General features: G+C 41.1%; 4 protein-coding genes across 4 annotated transcripts; 3 read left to right on the top strand and 1 right to left on the bottom strand.

Annotated features, from left to right (window-relative positions):
• The first annotated feature begins 902 nt into the window (after positions 1–902).
• LOC118424951 lies at positions 903–7588 on the top strand. The gene is made up of 10 exons (XM_035833758.1): positions 903–1175; positions 1650–1706; positions 2192–4358; positions 4522–4631; positions 4970–5098; positions 6230–6314; positions 6724–6818; positions 6988–7027; positions 7177–7254; positions 7442–7588. Exons 1-10 carry the CDS (start codon positions 903–905, stop codon positions 7579–7581), a joined length of 3174 nt encoding a protein of 1057 aa, XP_035689651.1. The 3' UTR covers positions 7582–7588.
• Positions 7589–7661: 73 nt separating this feature from the next.
• LOC118424647 (RING finger protein 148-like) lies at positions 7662–16039 on the top strand. Its single transcript, XM_035833305.1, has 4 exons — positions 7662–7825; positions 8062–8152; positions 14936–15042; positions 15684–16039. The coding sequence occupies exons 1-4, from the start codon at positions 7676–7678 to the stop codon at positions 15732–15734; spliced, it is 399 nt and encodes a 132-aa protein (XP_035689198.1). The 5' UTR covers positions 7662–7675; the 3' UTR covers positions 15735–16039.
• Positions 8182–13122, top strand: LOC118424645. Its single transcript, XM_035833302.1, has 5 exons — positions 8182–8959; positions 9554–11002; positions 11249–11477; positions 11672–11818; positions 12043–13122. The coding sequence occupies exons 1-5, from the start codon at positions 8597–8599 to the stop codon at positions 12294–12296; spliced, it is 2442 nt and encodes an 813-aa protein (XP_035689195.1). The 5' UTR covers positions 8182–8596; the 3' UTR covers positions 12297–13122.
• On the bottom strand, positions 13138–14374 carry LOC118424646. The gene has a single exon (XM_035833303.1). The coding sequence runs from the start codon at positions 14141–14143 to the stop codon at positions 13487–13489; it is 657 nt and encodes a 218-aa protein (XP_035689196.1). The 5' UTR covers positions 14144–14374; the 3' UTR covers positions 13138–13486.
• Positions 16040–17074: the final 1035 nt, after the last annotated feature.

The following is a 17074-nucleotide window of genomic DNA, read 5'->3' on the forward strand; positions in this document are numbered from 1 at the left end:
TTACATGCTGTAATTTGGTTTCAGGCTAGCTAATGTTCCATGAAATGTTAATTATATAGACTCTGCAGGTAGGATTGTGTGGCTATGGTAAACATTGTTATTTGAGAATGATTGTCCTGATATCTGTAGTAGCTAAATAGGTGTTGTTATTGTCAATAAAGGTGACCCGATAATCGTTGTTGCAAAGGAAGCTTAAGGGGGTGGGAAATCGGATAGTATGTAAAAAAAGTCTATAGCTAACAAACCTAGTCTGCTTCTTCCATTTGCAAATTGTTAACTTGGAAAGACTGGTGAGTGTATTAGGCCTAGGAAAACATGTTTTGTTTCCTGTTTCAATGTCAAACTTTCATTTTGTGCATAATAGTTACAAAACTAACCTTCATCAAACAGAACAAGCAGTTTTTTTAAATTTGAAAACGAAGCATTAGCTGTATAAAATCTCTTCCTGGAACTATGTGACTCCACTGCCCACCCTTAAAAAGGCTAGGGTCGGCAGGTTTTTCTTAAGTAGGTTTGGAACCAGGAAACAGAACATTCTTTTTCCTAGGCCTTATTGAATTGTTATGAGTTCAGCAAATATTGGGCCTATCAACTTGTTTTGTGGGATTTAGATTTTATAAGTGATCCAGGCTTTTGATCACTTTTGTAGAACACTTGAATGATCTTAAAAGCATCATAGAACCTGTTCAGAAATCTAAAAGCCATGACATTGTTACCTGTTCCATGTATACCAAATCAACATACTTGTATACATTTACATGATTGTATGAAGTACAAGTACTGAGCAAAGCCCTTCATCTGATGATCACATGATCTCCTTAGCCTGTCAACTGCAATGTATGTGTAACTTATATGTCTTAATTGCTGATGTGTGTGTACTATTTAGGTGGAGACACTTAACCATGGAGGAAGACGGCCTTGTTGCCAACCAGCAGGACCAGAATGTAGCGGCGGAGAAAAATCAACATGTAGATGGGCCCGACACATCCCGGCCACAGATAGACTCAGGCTGCTACAGCATAGACAACTCAAGCTGTCGTCCAGGACAGAATGGGGGGTCCATGGTTAAAGACAAGGTGGAGACCAGTGCAAGAGTCGAGCAGCAGGACAACATAGCTGTGAAAGACAGTGAAGCTGTTGTTACTGAGCAGCCTTTGCCACCAAGGCCATGTGAGGTTAGTGTGTATCATAACATGTTTGATAACTTAATTGTGTTAGGGCCAAATGTATCTTTAGGTAGTGAATGTGCATTAGGAATACCAAAAATTTTAGTTATTAAACCCCAGGATCGATCCATTCAACTATCTTGACCCGCTTTTTTACTTGATGTGTTAAATACATAGTTTTACATTTAAGTGTGTTTGCTTTGATGACATGACATAATTTCATGTTTGACATTCTTAGAATGTGATTTTCAGAAGTTTTGCCATATTTTCAATTTATATTAGTAGAGTTAACAGTCTGTCACAATGAGTTATATGATAAGCTATAGCATGCATGATTCGAGTATTTTAATTCAGTATGGAGCACCCATTACATTATACAATACTTGTTAATGTATAAGTATAACTATGGACTCTCTGAAGATATGTGTTCATATTGTAGATTGTACATTTGTACACATCTGACTGATGCTCTTCTTTCCACAGATTGAAGACAATACCCCTTCATTTCCTGTTACTGGGCCACCAATATCAGACAATGGGGTAAGTTATGGTCTCAATTATGTTTAATCTGGTACTTTAAAAATATTTTTTTAGCAATGTCATGACGTTGGTGTATTTTTTAAGTTTTTAAAGCTTCTTAACTGTTAACTGTTACATTGACAGTACCCTCCTTTACGCTTCATTGCTTCTTAACTTGGTTAAGAGGATTGAATTTGAAGGACCATCATTTCTTTGATTGTTCATTATACCATTGATATCTCAGGTTAAAGAATTTCTTATTACCTTTGCCAAGAAGGGTATGTTTTTGGTTTCATTTGTGTGTGTGATACTATAACTGGAGAAGTTGAAGATAGATTTTAATAGATTTTATTACTTGGTATGTGGGTGGGGTTGGGAAAACAAAGGTCAACTTTGATAATGGGCTTCCTAGCAGCTTTGTATGGTAATGTAGCAAAATTTCTAGCTTTGATGTCCTACACTATAGTTTTAATTCTAAAAATTAGTTTCCTTATGTTTTTGTATAGGACACTACAGCCAATGTTCATGAGAAGGCTAGTCCCACGCAGAACATCCAAAATGAAAAGGAAGAATTAGGGATGCCTCATCTAGACACTCAGCACAATGCTTCTGGTGAAACCTTAAGGGTTTCTGGGGACAAAACTGTTTCGCTGAACAAAACAACCGAACAACCAAACTTGGACAAGTTGCACAGTCGGACTGTTGCTGTTCAGGAAAAGATGAAGGAAATCGAGACAAAAATGTGTGAAACAAGGACTATTTTGGCTCATAGACGACAGGATGTAGACCCAGCAACTCTACAGAAAATAGTTCATGCAACCTGCCAAGAGATATTGAAGGACAGGGAGAGTCTTTTGAGCTATGCAGAAATGACAGGAGGCTCCACATGCCCTGAACCTGCCCCTAACATCAGAAAGGGTTCCCCAGGCCTTAGAGACCCCAAGGCAGCACACACGAACCTGTCAGTATCCACAACTTCAAGTGCAAGTGACATTCCCAGCCCCATGGAAGACCAACATGTCAGTACTGCTGGGGAGGAACAAGCAGAGGAAAATGCCAAGTGTCCCGGGAGTGTTCTGAAAGACGATAAGCAGCCAGAGATGTCAAAAGTTGATGCATCAGACAGCATGTTCCTGGAGTCAAAAGATACTCAAGGTCATAGTGCAGAAAATGTGCGAACAAACCTGGCCAAGGCAGAGCACACAAACCTGGATTCCACAACCTCAAGTTCGAGCAACATTCTTTGCCCTGCAGAAGACCCACATCAAGTCAACACTGCTTTGGAGGAACACACAGAGAAGTGTCCAGAGAGTGTTCTGAAAGGTGATGAGAAACCAAAGATGTCAAAAGTTGATACACCTGAAAGCAGCTGCAGGGTCAAAGAGTCAAAGAACACTCAAGATCATAGCACATACAAGAAGGAAGCAAGCGACGTTACCAAGCAGGAAAATGATCTGGGCCAGATGCAAGAGTGTTCTGACTCTCCAAGCCAGAGGGAAGAATGTGCGCCTGTGGATCCATTACTGAAGGAACAGCTTGGGGGCTTGGCCTATAATTTGGGGCCATCTGACAGTCGCAAGAATGGGAACAAGCAACCAGGAGGTGAACGACAGAAAGAGATACTTACCGGGGATAAAGACAGAAACAAACAAGCAGGAGACAAGACACAGAATGCCAAGATGTCTCGAAAGAAGAAGAAGGCAGAGACCCAGCTAGCAGATAAAAAGGAGAATGGAGTGCTTCCCAGTCCGGCAAAGGAGGAAGGGAATTTGAAGAGTCCTGAAGCAGAAACCAACTGTCTGGAGACAAAGGAACAGTCTGAAGAATCAGTCAAGAATGCAGTTGTGCCTAGCCCAGTAAAGAAAGATCAAGAAAAGACCAAGAATAAGGGTCAAGTGGCATCCAATAACCCAGGAAAGAATGTTCAGTCAGAGAAGGTCCTATCTAACACTCAGAAGAAGAGGGGACAATCAGGCAAGCCAAAGAGTGAGGTCTTTTCTAAGAATGCATCTGAAGACAAAGACAAGACTGGGATCCCGTCTAACAGTAACACCCAGGTGAAGATGAAGAAGAAGAGGAGAGGGTCAGAAGAGCCAGCCGAGTGTGGGGTCCTGTCTCAGAACTCACCAAAGGATGATGATCCAGAAGATAAAGAGGGGACCAATAGAGTCCCATGCATCACCCAGGAGAAGACAGAGCTGTCAGAAGAGCCAAAGAGTGACATCTTGTCTAAGGACCCACTGATCATGAAGAAGGATCCACCAGAAGACAAGGACAATATTTGCATCCCTTCCAACTCTGGGGTGGAGAGAGGACAGACAGAAAAACTAGCAAATCATGAAGACTCAGATGATATCACCACTGTCAAGAAAGTTTGGAGGCAGAATATTTTGCCAGAAGAAGGGGATGCCGCATCGAAAAAAGAAAATTTTAACAAGGCAGAGATACATGCTGAGAAGAAGGGTCAGATTGTGGGTGGCAGAAAACAAGAGAAAAATGCACGAAGCAAAAGGGGAGATGGCAAGTCATCAATAAATCTCACAATGGATAGTTTGATCAGTCCTCTGAATGATGTTGGCAAAAAGTATGACTTGATTGTTCAGACACCAGACAGTACCATCTCTTCATATGACAGCAACCGGACACTGCTGGAAGACACAAAGACTTTGACAAGTAAGTACAAAATGTATTTTGTAGTAAATTTCATAGGGTAAACTTAGTGTATGGGAAGAAAACTGTCTTTTGGACACACTTGTTTACATTTTGACAGTGTCACATAAAAATGTGCTACTCAACTAAGCTTATTAGCATGATTATTTTTGTTGTTGTTGTTCAGTGGTCATCACCAAGAACTGGATGAACTTGAAGAAGTCATCGCTTTGGTTTGGCTTCCTGATGGCAAGGTCACAAAAAGAGGAACCTCCAGACATGACATCCTTCCTCATGGTACATTTTATCTTATTTTTTTTAACTTTAAGTTATTGTTTACCAACAGAATAGTGAGCCTATTTGAATAAGGATCATTTACTTTATTGTATCTTTTTTTTAAAATTCTAGTATTTTAAAACTTGACCAGTACGAGTTGAGTCTACTTTGTCTAAAGCTTAGCGTATAATATTTGGCAACTTTATTTGCATCTGATGTCCCAACAGTTTGTGCCAATTTAGTTCTAATTACTTATTTTCTTTAAAGACAATGTAATAGAAAAGCAATATGATAGATTCTCCTACGATTTTGACATAGGTTAAAGGTATGTGTTCAACCTTTTCTTGTTCAATCTGTAGACTAATGTCACTGGAATATCCATGGACCAAGATGCACTGATCTACAATGTGCAGCATCAGTATGAAGACTTGCTTGGAGATGCTGATGAAGACGACCAAGATGGCTACAACCCGCCACCAGAATGGCTGGTAAGACAGACACCTAATATTTGCTATTATTGCTGTCAGTCAAGCATACAATGTGTAATAAACAAATGCCTATTATAGTAAGTATATTATATTGTACATGCAGCTCGTATTCATTTTGGAGCAAATTTTCTAACTTCATCTCTCATGTATCACGCTCATCTCTAGCATGGCTATGGTGGCAGCACTAATTAGTTACATTATAAGGCACACTGTTTTTGATTTTGCAGTTCATCCATTTGTATTTGGTAGGTATTATCAGTATGGAAATGTGCAGTTTGTACAAATGTAAACAGCTGTCATAAGATATAGTCTTTCTTTCCAGCAAGGTGGGGGACTCTGTCTCCAGTCTTCCCAGCAAACCAGCTGGTCATTCCACAACACAAAGATAGTTGAATAGGGTAAAGCTATGTAATGTATGTAATACATGTTTGTGAGTTTTTATGCATGTTGCTTGTTAGTCGTTGCAAGCAAAAAGAAGCAAACCCGAGAATTTAAAGATGTAACTAATATACAATTAGGAACCTCTCATATAGTTTTCTTCTTTATTCGAGGTACATGTATTTCTGAGCAGCCTGACATTTGTACAGATTACTAAGTGTCCATGTTTGACCATATTTCCCTGCTGCCAAATTAATAGTTGTCTGTATGTTGCATCACTGTCATTGCAATGGTGTAATGTCTTGTAGCAGGATGTTTGATACTTGTTCTTGTGGTAAATGAAATTACCTTTCAAACCATATGGGCTGGCTTTTGCATGACACTTGATACTTGTTTAACAATTAGATATATATACAAGTATATGTATATATATACTATTACATGGTATTGTAGACATGCAATTACAGTATGTCTATAACCGTTACGGGCATTGCTAAATGAAAGGTGTTGATTATATAAGTGGTCTTTTGAATACCTTGAAACTTTAATAGGTTCATGGTAACAAATTTGTTCGAGGAATACTCAATACATAGTCACATACTTTATTGTACTTAGTCTAAGGGATTTGGCACTTAAAATTTGTTCATTATTTGTACATTTTGATAGAAAATACAGCAAGATCATGTAGCTTACTGGGGAGATTATACAAGGTAACATCTTTGAATAATTTAACATCATATAATATTTTTGCAGGCCCAGGAATATGACAATATTGCAGATGAAGACTTGTACTTGGGATCGGAGGACGCTATTGCCTCCCCTGAAACTGCCGTTACAGGTAAGACTGGTTTAAAGTTAAACAGTTTGGTCATGATCAGTTTTGCAACATTATCTGCTGCTATCTACTATTATATATAGAGTTTACTAAGATTTATGGAAGTATGAAATTCAAATAAGTAATGACCATTTCACATCTTCAACATTATACAGGCTGAGAATTGTTGAATGTGGCTACATACTAGAAACCCTTAGAGAACCAATGACATGCATGCAAGAAAAACTGTGAATACATCCATAAAGAATGATCTTTGAAATTACCACACAGACTCCATACATTGTATACCATGTATTCCCTTTCTGGCCATCTCATCAGGTGGAGAATGCTTAGAATGGATTGATTGCTTCTAGCATAGCTGCATGTAACCTTATTATTAAGTGGTATGTTCTTTTTTCTTCTCAATGTCCAGGTCCACTGTTCTGTAGTGAAGCTCCAGACAATGGACAGATGGCAGTGGGAGGAGGTGACAGTATCTGTCTTCTCAATAACCAAGACTTAAGACATGTGAGTATACCTGATCAACCTGACCAGCTTGATATTCCTATTATAAGCACCCTGGTTTTGAAACAATGGATATGGGTTACCCTATAAACATGAACTTTCGTTCAATCTTTATTACTTTGAAGTTCCAACATTTGTACTAATTCAGCACTTACAATCACTTCAACTTTAGATCGGTGATCACTCTTCACAGCACCTCCCTACAACGCAAGGTAACATTGTCATTTCACAGAGCATTATGTTTCATTTTCACCAGATTCTTGTATTCAAATAATTATGCAGGCATGTCATAGCTAACTATCACCAGTGTGGACTAAAGACTGAAGGAAACAGCAGCAAATGAGGTGTTCTTTCATTTCAGAATTGCCAAATGTACCTGTACTTGCATATGAACTTTCCTTGGAGGAGGAAATACGACACTACAGACGTGTTGACAGAGGTAAGCCAATCTGGTAGTACAGTAACGGTAACCATTTTGTTCAATCTGTAAACTTGGGATATCTATTAAGACATACAGGAACAGTTCATGTATTTTTCTACTATAATAATGTATAATTTGATGTATTGTAATCTTACTAACACCTGATTAACTACTGTTACATTACTCAAATTGTCCTTGATTTCAGGGATGACTGTGACTGTGCTGGGCCTTGGGGAACAGGTTGTGTCTTCAACAAGAATCCGTAACCCCACAACACTACAGGAGCACATTTTGCAGCACACGGCTGACAAGGCAAGGATATCCCACAATAGTTTAAGTCTTTAAAAAACAAGCTTTTAAATCTGTTGATTGAGAAGGATTGAGATTTTGTCGCGGCTAATGTGTGACAATTTTCCTTCAGGCCTTTGAAGTATATCCCATGGATGGCTTCACAGTGAAGTTGCCAGGAGGAAGATCGATTCCCTCAGACATGCCCCTTGACCCCTGGACAACTCGGAACGTCATCCTTCAGCTCCACCCAGCTAACACTGGGGACATCACATGGCTGTGGAGAGTAACCCACTCTGAAGTTAGTATTTTGATCTTCATCTATCTATGTACCTGTTATAACCTCTCTCTGCCATAATACACCGACTGTCTCTATATCTTTTATATAATTTGAAAATATTCTAATTTGAAACCACCATCCATTGACTTGATATCCTTAAATACCCTGTTTTTAAAAGCAACGGATATAGGTTACCCTGCGGATAAAGGTGATTAAGTGTGAAGTGATGCCAAAGCATTCCATTTCGTATTTCACAGGACCTTGGTAGAGGAAGGTACTGTGTAGAAGTGAGCATGCACAGGATTGTTGGCAGAGGAGAGGCAAGGGATACAGATGATGCAGAACATGGTGAGAATAACAAGTTCAAAGGTATTTAAAGGGGAGCACCAGGGATTAGCAGGAGTTTTTGTTTCATTAACAATATATCCCAATAAAAACGTTTTTGCAACTGTCGCTCTGGTCCACCGTACTTGTTGTTTTTGCCGGCCGTCTCAAGTTACCGCCTGCCCCCGGCTCCGGGGCTGCCATTTTGGCAGGGGAATCCCAACATCCGGGACCTTATTGACGTCACTGTGAATGGAATCAACACTGTCACTTTGGAGTGCGTTCGCAAACCACCGGTTTTCGCTTGATTTTCGCCCTGAAGTCGCCGTAGAGGCAGTGCCGTAAAGGCGTGTACTTGAATCTTCCTATGATTTGCACAGTTAAAGGCCCCGGCTCGAGCGGGAGTGAGTGTTTATTTTTACGCCAGCTTCGCGGCCCGGAAGTGGGGAGGGGGAGTGCCGCGCCATTATGCCGTCGTGCGTAAGCTGTCACAACAACAACATCAACACGAAGAGCAAAGCGATAAGCTTCCATCGTTTCCCTTCGGAGGACAAAATCAGACTACAGAGGTGGCTAATCGCCGTCCGGTCGAATTTGAGGGAACCATGGACACTGGAAAAGATTCAAGATAGTATCGCCTCGAAAAACCCGGCATTCGTCTGCTCCGAGCATTTTTCGGCAGACTCTTGTATCGACAACCCCAAGGCGAGATATGTTCCCTACTCTGTTCCTGCTAAAGTCCTTCTTCAAGACGCCTTCCCCACTCAGTTTGGGAGAAGCACGTCACGCGTGTCGTCAGAGAGACAGCGTGAAAAAAGGGATCGGAAAGAGGTATGTAATTACGCCGTGATTTTGCCGAATTTATCTGCATGTAGGATGTGTTTGTTTTGATCCTGAAAAGTAGTGATATAATTTACCTGCAAGGTTTTTGTAACATTTATATGATATATCGCGTCATCGAAGACAAACCAATGTAACTTTCAACTTGACTTCCACATTTTTGGTAACTTTACATGTATTTTTAAGGATTTTTATTCTACTTTTCCTGGAATTGTTATGTTATCATAATATGACATACAAATTACAGTGTAACATGATAATACCAAACATTTTGATGTTTTGGTTTTGTTGTGTTGTCTACATTTATCATGGATAATTTTTGTGTTTTATACTTATGGATTTTCTAATGTATGGATGTAATCTAATGTAATATTTTTTTTTAAAATTTTTTATGCAAATGTTTTGTTATGTCCATAGCATAGCTATAATGTGTCTGTGTGTTTGGTGGATTGATTCTGGAAAAATTCAGTCCAGTTTTATTTTGAAGTTCTTTGGATGGATTCTTAAATTGATATTTGTACCTATTTTTTATTAAATATTGTCATTTCTTTTATCATAAGTTATCTTTTATCATCCATCTTTCAGCTTCTTCAGAAGTTACTTCAGCAAAGCAATGATGCATGTGATCATCAGATGACTGAGCCCATGAGCAGTGTTGATGAAACAGGAATGACCGAGGCAAGCGATGCTGGTGCTGCATCACCATCTGCACCCCAAACAAAGTTCGATTCAGGCATCGTTACATCACAAGGATTGTTGGATTCAGGCGTGTCTACATCCTCGCTCTTATCCGACTCAGGCTCATCTACAGCACAATCCATGCTGGATTCAGGCGTGTCTACATCCTCGCTCTTATCCGACTCAGGCTCATCTACAGCACAAGCAGAAGTAGCACAAGGGTATGGACTGAAATTCCATACATACTGCAAGCCACCAAGTGCAGAACCTGACAAGTTTGTCACTGCTTCTACACAAACAGAGCTGACCGGTGAGATGATAGAATCACTAATGTCCTCAACGTTATGTTCAACTCCGAAGGCGAAAGCCAATATGCGTGAACTGTCATTTGCGACATTGTCTCCAGTTGCCAGCCCGTCAGATAAGAATGACCCCACATTCAATCTATCAAGTTTTGAGACAGATATGGATGATACAGACACCGACTACGAGTATGACAGTGAAGAGGAGGAGGAAGGAAATGGCTCGCAATTCTACATAGTACACAGAAGCAAGCTTCTCGAAAGGTTCCAGACATGTGAGTGCGGCCAGCCCCTCGCTGTTTGGAACATGAAATCAACTGGCTCCATGCTTGCCATTGAATATGAATGTTCCAGCTGCTCCAACCGAGGAACTTGGCACTCCCAACCAAAGATTGGCAGTATGGCTGCAGGTAACCTTCTCATTCCTGCAGCCATACTGTTTACAGGTGGTACCTATAAGAAGTTCGCTGACATATGTGACACTCTAAGGCTGCAGAAGTTCTCAGAGTCACACTACAACAATGTCCAAAGAACATACCTCCTTCCAGCGGTCAACGATTACTACCTCAACGAACAGCAACTCATCCTCAGACGTTTCCAAGCAACAGCAGAAGAGGAAGCACAGCAGGTCACATTGCTGGGAGATGGGAGGTGTGACTCCCCAGGTCACTGTGCGAAGTACTGTAGTTATACACTGATGGAGGAGAAGACACAGTTCATCCTGGACTTCCAGCTGGCACAGGTGACCGAAACAGGAACCTCCCAGGCGATGGAAAGGCATGCCTTTGAAAAATCACTGGAGTTCGTCCGGGACAACGGTATTGATGTCGAGTGTATAGTCACTGACAGACACCGGGGTATTGGAGCATCACTTAAGCAACGCAACAATAGGCACATCAATCACCAATATGATGTATTTCATATGGCCAAGTCTATTCAAAAGAAGCTGTCAAAATCTGCAAAGAGGAAGGCCAACAGAGCCCTCGGCCCTTGGATTAAATTCATAAAGAACCACCTTTGGTATAGCTCAAGTACCTGCGAAGGAGATGACGTGGTAAGATTAACTTCTATAAATGCGGTTAATAAGTAATAAATTCCCAGCCAAACATCAGAGGCCCTATTATTATTGCAGCCATCCTTGTTGAAAGTTAACATACATGCCATCATATGGACAGTAGACGTAATATTGGTCAACAGAAAATACTGAACATTTTGAGTAACAGGGCTTTAAAGTGACATGTAATAATCATCTGGTGGATTTTGCCCTTCTAAACTAGTATTCTTTATTATGTCCATGTAGCTCCTACAAGAGAAGTGGCTCTCTCTGATTGACCACATTGCCAACCGCCACACATTCAGAAAGAACCAGCTGTTCAAGAAGTGTGCTCACCATCGACTCACCCCTGATGAGAAGGAAAACATCACTTGGCTGAGACCAGGAAGTGCCCCACACCGTGCCATGCGGGAGATAGTCTCCAATAAGACTTTTGTCAAGGACATGGCACATCTGACAGGGTTTAAGCACACAGGTAATTATATATTGTCCTCAGAATGTCCCATTTTTTGTACTATAACTGAGGATATAAGTAGCCAAATTCATATGTGTTTAGATAAATGTGTTAGAGGATACATGAAGTGTGTGTATGTCTATTGTATTACTTTGGATTCCAATGTTGTAAAGGTATTCAAATGTACAGTATGAAAATAATGTTCCGTTTTACAGGGGTACTGGAGGTCTACCACAACATGCTGACAAAGTACACCCCGAAGCGCCTACATTTCCCCTACCTGTCCATGCGGGCTCGTCTGCAGCTTTCTGTGCTGGATCACAATAACAACGTGTTCCGCGAGCAGGCAAAGACACTGGAAGGTGAGATCACAACTTTTGTACAATATATAGACATTACCAATAGAGAAGAATAAGCATACTGTGTTTGTTACAATTCATTGTTCATATATGTTAGTCAGGGTTTGTTTGAGAAAAAGTAACTTATCTATGATACACTGAATTACCATTTGCTGTCTCCATGTGCTGTAACAATTTGCTGTGACAATCATGTATGCCATACTTTTCTTCTTATGTCACTGCCACAGGGGACCCGAGATGGTCTGTTGTGTATCCCAAAAGGACCAGTCTGTGGGTAGCCCGGAAACTGTTTGAGGCGAAAACCTATGAGTACCGACAGCAGTTGATGGAGGAAGTTGTGCGCAGGAAGGAGAGCGGACAGTGGAAGTATGGACAACACGTCCTGCCTGATCCAGAGATGCCTGCAAACATTGCCCCCGTGGAACGTGGCAGCAAACAGGAGGCCGTAGATGCATACCGGACCAGATTCAGGCCGCGTTGAACTGTAGCTGCATAAGACAGCATTTTTGCTGTATGTAGTTCTTGATAATGATATACATGTACAAGCTTGTGTAGCTTTGTATGATATAGCTAAGGTCAAAACATTTTTTTTGACAAGTCAGAACTATTATAGGTATGTTATAATATACCAACATGCTGCATTAATGAGAAAGACACTTGATGAAGAAACAATACTTTTTACAGAGGAATGCTGACATGTATCAGAGTGTGATAGTGTATACATGAACATTTTTTAGAAAAGCTCTAGGCAAACTATCTAGCCTGTCACATTAGATAATCTGACAAAGTGTAACTAGTGATACCTGGAAAATACAAATTTATGTAGGTTACACAATGCTTTTAACTTTCTACCTTCCATCTAACTTTTACTGACTTGGTGTAAAATGTAAGTTGCATTTTACTATACAAACATTAGTATTTATAGAGGAATGTTGACAATATTGTATCAGATTGTGATAGTGTATACATGAACATGTTCCAGAAAAGCACTAGGCAAACTGTCACATTAAATAATCTGACAAAGTGTATCTAGTGTTACCCGGAAAATACAAATTTATGTAGGTTACACAGCTCTTTAACTTTTTACCTTCCATCTAACTTTTACTGACTTGGTGAAAATGTAAGTTGCATTTTACTATACAAACATTAGTATTTATAGAGGAATGTTGACAATATTGTATCAGATTGTGATAGTGTATACATGAACATGTTCCAGAAAAGCACTAGGCAAACTGTCACATTAAATAATCTGACAAAGTGTATCTAGTGTTACCCGGAAAATACAAATTTATGTAGGTTACACAGCTCTTTAACTAAAATAAAGAGTATTAGCAAGTTACATCCTATCTTTTCCTAATTCAAACATTAGAAAAAATGCTGATGGTGAAACAGGTTAACAAGAATCTAGTAATCTGGTGTATTAATAATAATAATTATCTAGTCCAGTTAAACATCAACTTGCATAATTATATTCGAAAATTGCATCTTTACGGACTTGACAGCAAAGTGTATACAAACTATATACATATATAACGTTGTATATAATGTCAAGGAGCATGAAAGGGGTACTCAAAAAAAAATTTTAACACAACTTCAAAACATATTGTGAGTGAGTGTTTGGTCCGCACATAACTTTAAAAACATTATGTAGAACTCTCAGAAACGTCCGCCTCATTCGTAGATGTAGTCGTAGATTTCGTCGTCTGCGTCAAGAAAACCTCGGTAGTTGCCGCCGGCCGGCTCGGGGTAGGCCTCCCTGATCGCCCAGACGGCACAAGACGGCAGGACACGCCGGATCTTTCTCCCCAGCCGCTGATGCAACCAGGCAGTGCACTGCCGGTACGCCTGGAGACGGTACGTGCGTGGTGGGTACTCATCCCTCAGCGGCTCCAGCTTGATATCAACCCGGAAGTTGAGTGCCGCGTCCAGGACGGCTTTGTTCAGAACGACGGCGCTGAAGTCGGGATGATCCCGCAGGCAGTGGATGCCGTCCCACTGCCCTACGCCCTTTGTCTCCGCTTCTGTCAAATCATGACAACAGACGCACTCGCGAACTGTTGTCATCGGCCGGCAGTTGGTGCACCTGCACCACAAAAAATCATCGAGGCGCCACTCCTCCGTCTCTACGTCTTCCCCGTCCCAGTACGCCGTACTGTGTGCTCCCAAGCACTCCGGTTCGGAAGGTGGGGCGACAGGATCGACCGGCAGCGGACCAACGTCTCCCTCCCCACTTCCTCCTAACGCCGGCGCCGGCGCCTGGCGCCTGGGTTGAAAATTGTAGGCAATAATGTTGGCCGGGTCAAACTCCTCTCTGTAAAGTCTCTCCATGATTTTGTCGAACGTGATGTTGTGTTGATTCCATTCACAGTGACGTCAATAAGGTCCCGGATGTTGGGATTCCCCTGCCAAAATGGCAGCCCCGGAGCCGGGGGCAGGCGGTAACTTGAGACGGCCGGCAAAAACAACAAGTACGGTGGACCAGAGCGACAGTTGCAAAAACGTTTTTATTGGGATATATTGTTAATGAAACAAAAACTCCTGCTAATCCCTGGTGCTCCCCTTTAATACTAATTTGATACTGCTGCATAAAGACTGAAGAAAGGCCAGCTCTTAGTATAAAATTGTGGTTCGGGTGGCAGGGGAGGAGAAGCACCCGACATAAGTCAAGTAAGTCAAGTACAAAAATGTAAGTCAATTCATCCAAAACGGAATGAAAATCTCAGAATTACGGAATTATATTGATCTTGAGGATCGGTATATAAAAACTGGTTTGAACTCACATTTAGGATTTTTTTCACTCTATACATTTTACAAATATTACATGCATGAGATAACATGTATGTCCGTAAGCTTAACTGGTAGCAGCCTCACAGTTCTGTCCAATCCTACGTAGGGCATATAGGTTGGGACTCTAGCCATCTTTCAGAAGAGACCTAAGATTGGGGTTTGAGGTGCCTCAAGCACATTAAAGGGGAGGATTATCAACCCCCCTTTATACTGATATATACCCTGCTATTGAAACAGCTGGTGGCCATATGTGTCACTTGGAGGAACAAGCCAGCATTAACTTGTATTGGAACCCCAGAGTTCTAATTTTTTCCTACTTTTTTTTAAATCCAGGAGTAGACTGCGGTATCTGCCAGGACACAGAGCCTGGTAGTCTGCTGGTGGAAACAACTAAGTGCCGGCACAGGTTTCACTTTGATTGCCTGGTCAAGTGGCTACAGGTAAATGTACATGTACATTGTATATAGATTGTCTGAAGTGGTTATCAGTTATCATTGTGTATCAATTCAAAAGAGAGATTCTGGAGAATGTAGATAACAGGTCACCTTACAGATGCTTGATTCCTAGTATGGGTTGATAGTAGGGGTGGGTACCAGTATGGTGTACCAGTACAAAACAGTTTTTTCTTGTTGGACCTAAAAAAGTATATCGGCAAACATTCACGTGTTTCGGGGATTACAGTTCCAAGAAAAGAACAAGAGCGAAGTAGAGGAGAGTTGATGCCAATGGATGTCAGATACTCTGCCAAACAGAATCCTTTGTAGTGAAATGAACCATTCTTTTGTGTATCGCCCATTTTTTTCATAAGTTTTCAGAGATAATTAGGTCCAGGATCAGGTCCAGACCTGGACCTGATTCCCTGTACCTGAACTTCTGTCCCTGTACCCACCCCTAGTTGATAGTGATTAATGGTAATCTCTTAAAGGTAAAATCTCTGTTCATACAGCATTATGTACATCTGATTTGAAATGGTTTTTTTTTGTCTTGACAGGAGTAATCTGGGCATGTATTTTATTAAATTCATGATGTTGTAACCTCGCATTTCCTAACTTTTAAATACTTTTTCTTCCTTATCAATTAGGAACAAAATGTTTGCCCCCTCTGTTGGCAAGAAGATCCCCTGAGGCCATAGCAGGATACTCACATCATGAAACACCACCGATGCTGCCATAGATTATGACTGTTATAATTGTTATAATCACAGTTAAAGTTGTGGTTTGTTCTTGAGAAAGTACTGCATTGTATATGACATTGTATATAATTGTATATGACATTGTATATAATTGTATATGACATTGTATATAATTGTATATGACATGCAGTATGCAGACTGTACATATAGTACTGTCAGTGACAGTTGTATTTAGAGTTCCAAACTCTGAGGAATTGAAAAAACTTTATTAACATATGGACCAACTAGGGTCGTCTTTTCCTTGCATTAAGGGACCGTACGATATTTATCGGGGGGGAGGGCTGGTGCATTGGAAGTTGGATCAAAAAATTTTTTGATGGCCCTCCCCCCCATCTCAAAAAAATTTAACGTGACCCTCCCCCTCCACCTAAAAAAAATCAACATGACCCTCCCCCCGACAGGCACACAGGTAGAAAAACAACCGAAATAATCTTGATATAGACGTCAGGGCACAAGGGCGCCAGTGTTCTTGCCAGGATTTTTTCACAGCGTCGGGGCAGGGGTCCGGGGGCATGTTCCCCCGGGAAAATTTGGATTTTCAAACCCTCTAAAACAGAATTTCCTGCAACTTGAGAGGAAAATTATGCCCTTGAGATTGGATGCCGGTTGCCTTTTTTACTCCCGTTTTTCAGTAATCGACGTCCGCCCTCTCCCCAAAAATACGTTATTATAAGCTCGGGGAATCAGCAGTCCGTGATCTGGCCCGGGTATTATTTGTCCAGTCATGTCTATATAAAAATTTTGGGGTTTTGATGCTTCCAAACAGGGCTCTAGCCAGTGAGCTCGTCAGCCCATGGAAAAATCCTGCCAATTTTTTTCTGGCATTGAATATTAAAAGAATGCCTACCTCGTGCGATCGATGTTGCGCCCTTCCGCATCAAATGCTAGTAGTTTTTCCAGAGGATAGAATAAACGGCGCCATCACACCTTGTGTTTTTTTTTTCTATTTTGCCCGATGATTTTACTCAAATTTATCGAATCGGTCGGGTTTTACAAGGCCGCGACGTCATTTTCCACGAGCGTGCGTTTGTTTCGTGCGACCTCAGGTAACCCCGTTTTCGGCGTGAAATCTTTGGCTCACCGCTGGATTTCTTTTTACATAGAGTAGAGTAGACCAAGAACGTTATACATTATACGAAGGAGGGCGATCTGCTGCATCTTTGGCAGTGATCAGTGCCGGTGTAGTCTTGAAGGAATACCCAGAAAAGACGTGCTGGTCGCTGCGATCGACAGTCCGTCAGGGGAAGGGGGGCCTGCCGCGCCATGTGCTACGGACGCCA

The sequence above is a fragment of the Branchiostoma floridae genome, chromosome 10 (genome assembly GCF_000003815.2).
Source record: "Branchiostoma floridae strain S238N-H82 chromosome 10, Bfl_VNyyK, whole genome shotgun sequence".
NCBI lineage: Eukaryota > Metazoa > Chordata > Leptocardii > Amphioxiformes > Branchiostomatidae > Branchiostoma > Branchiostoma floridae.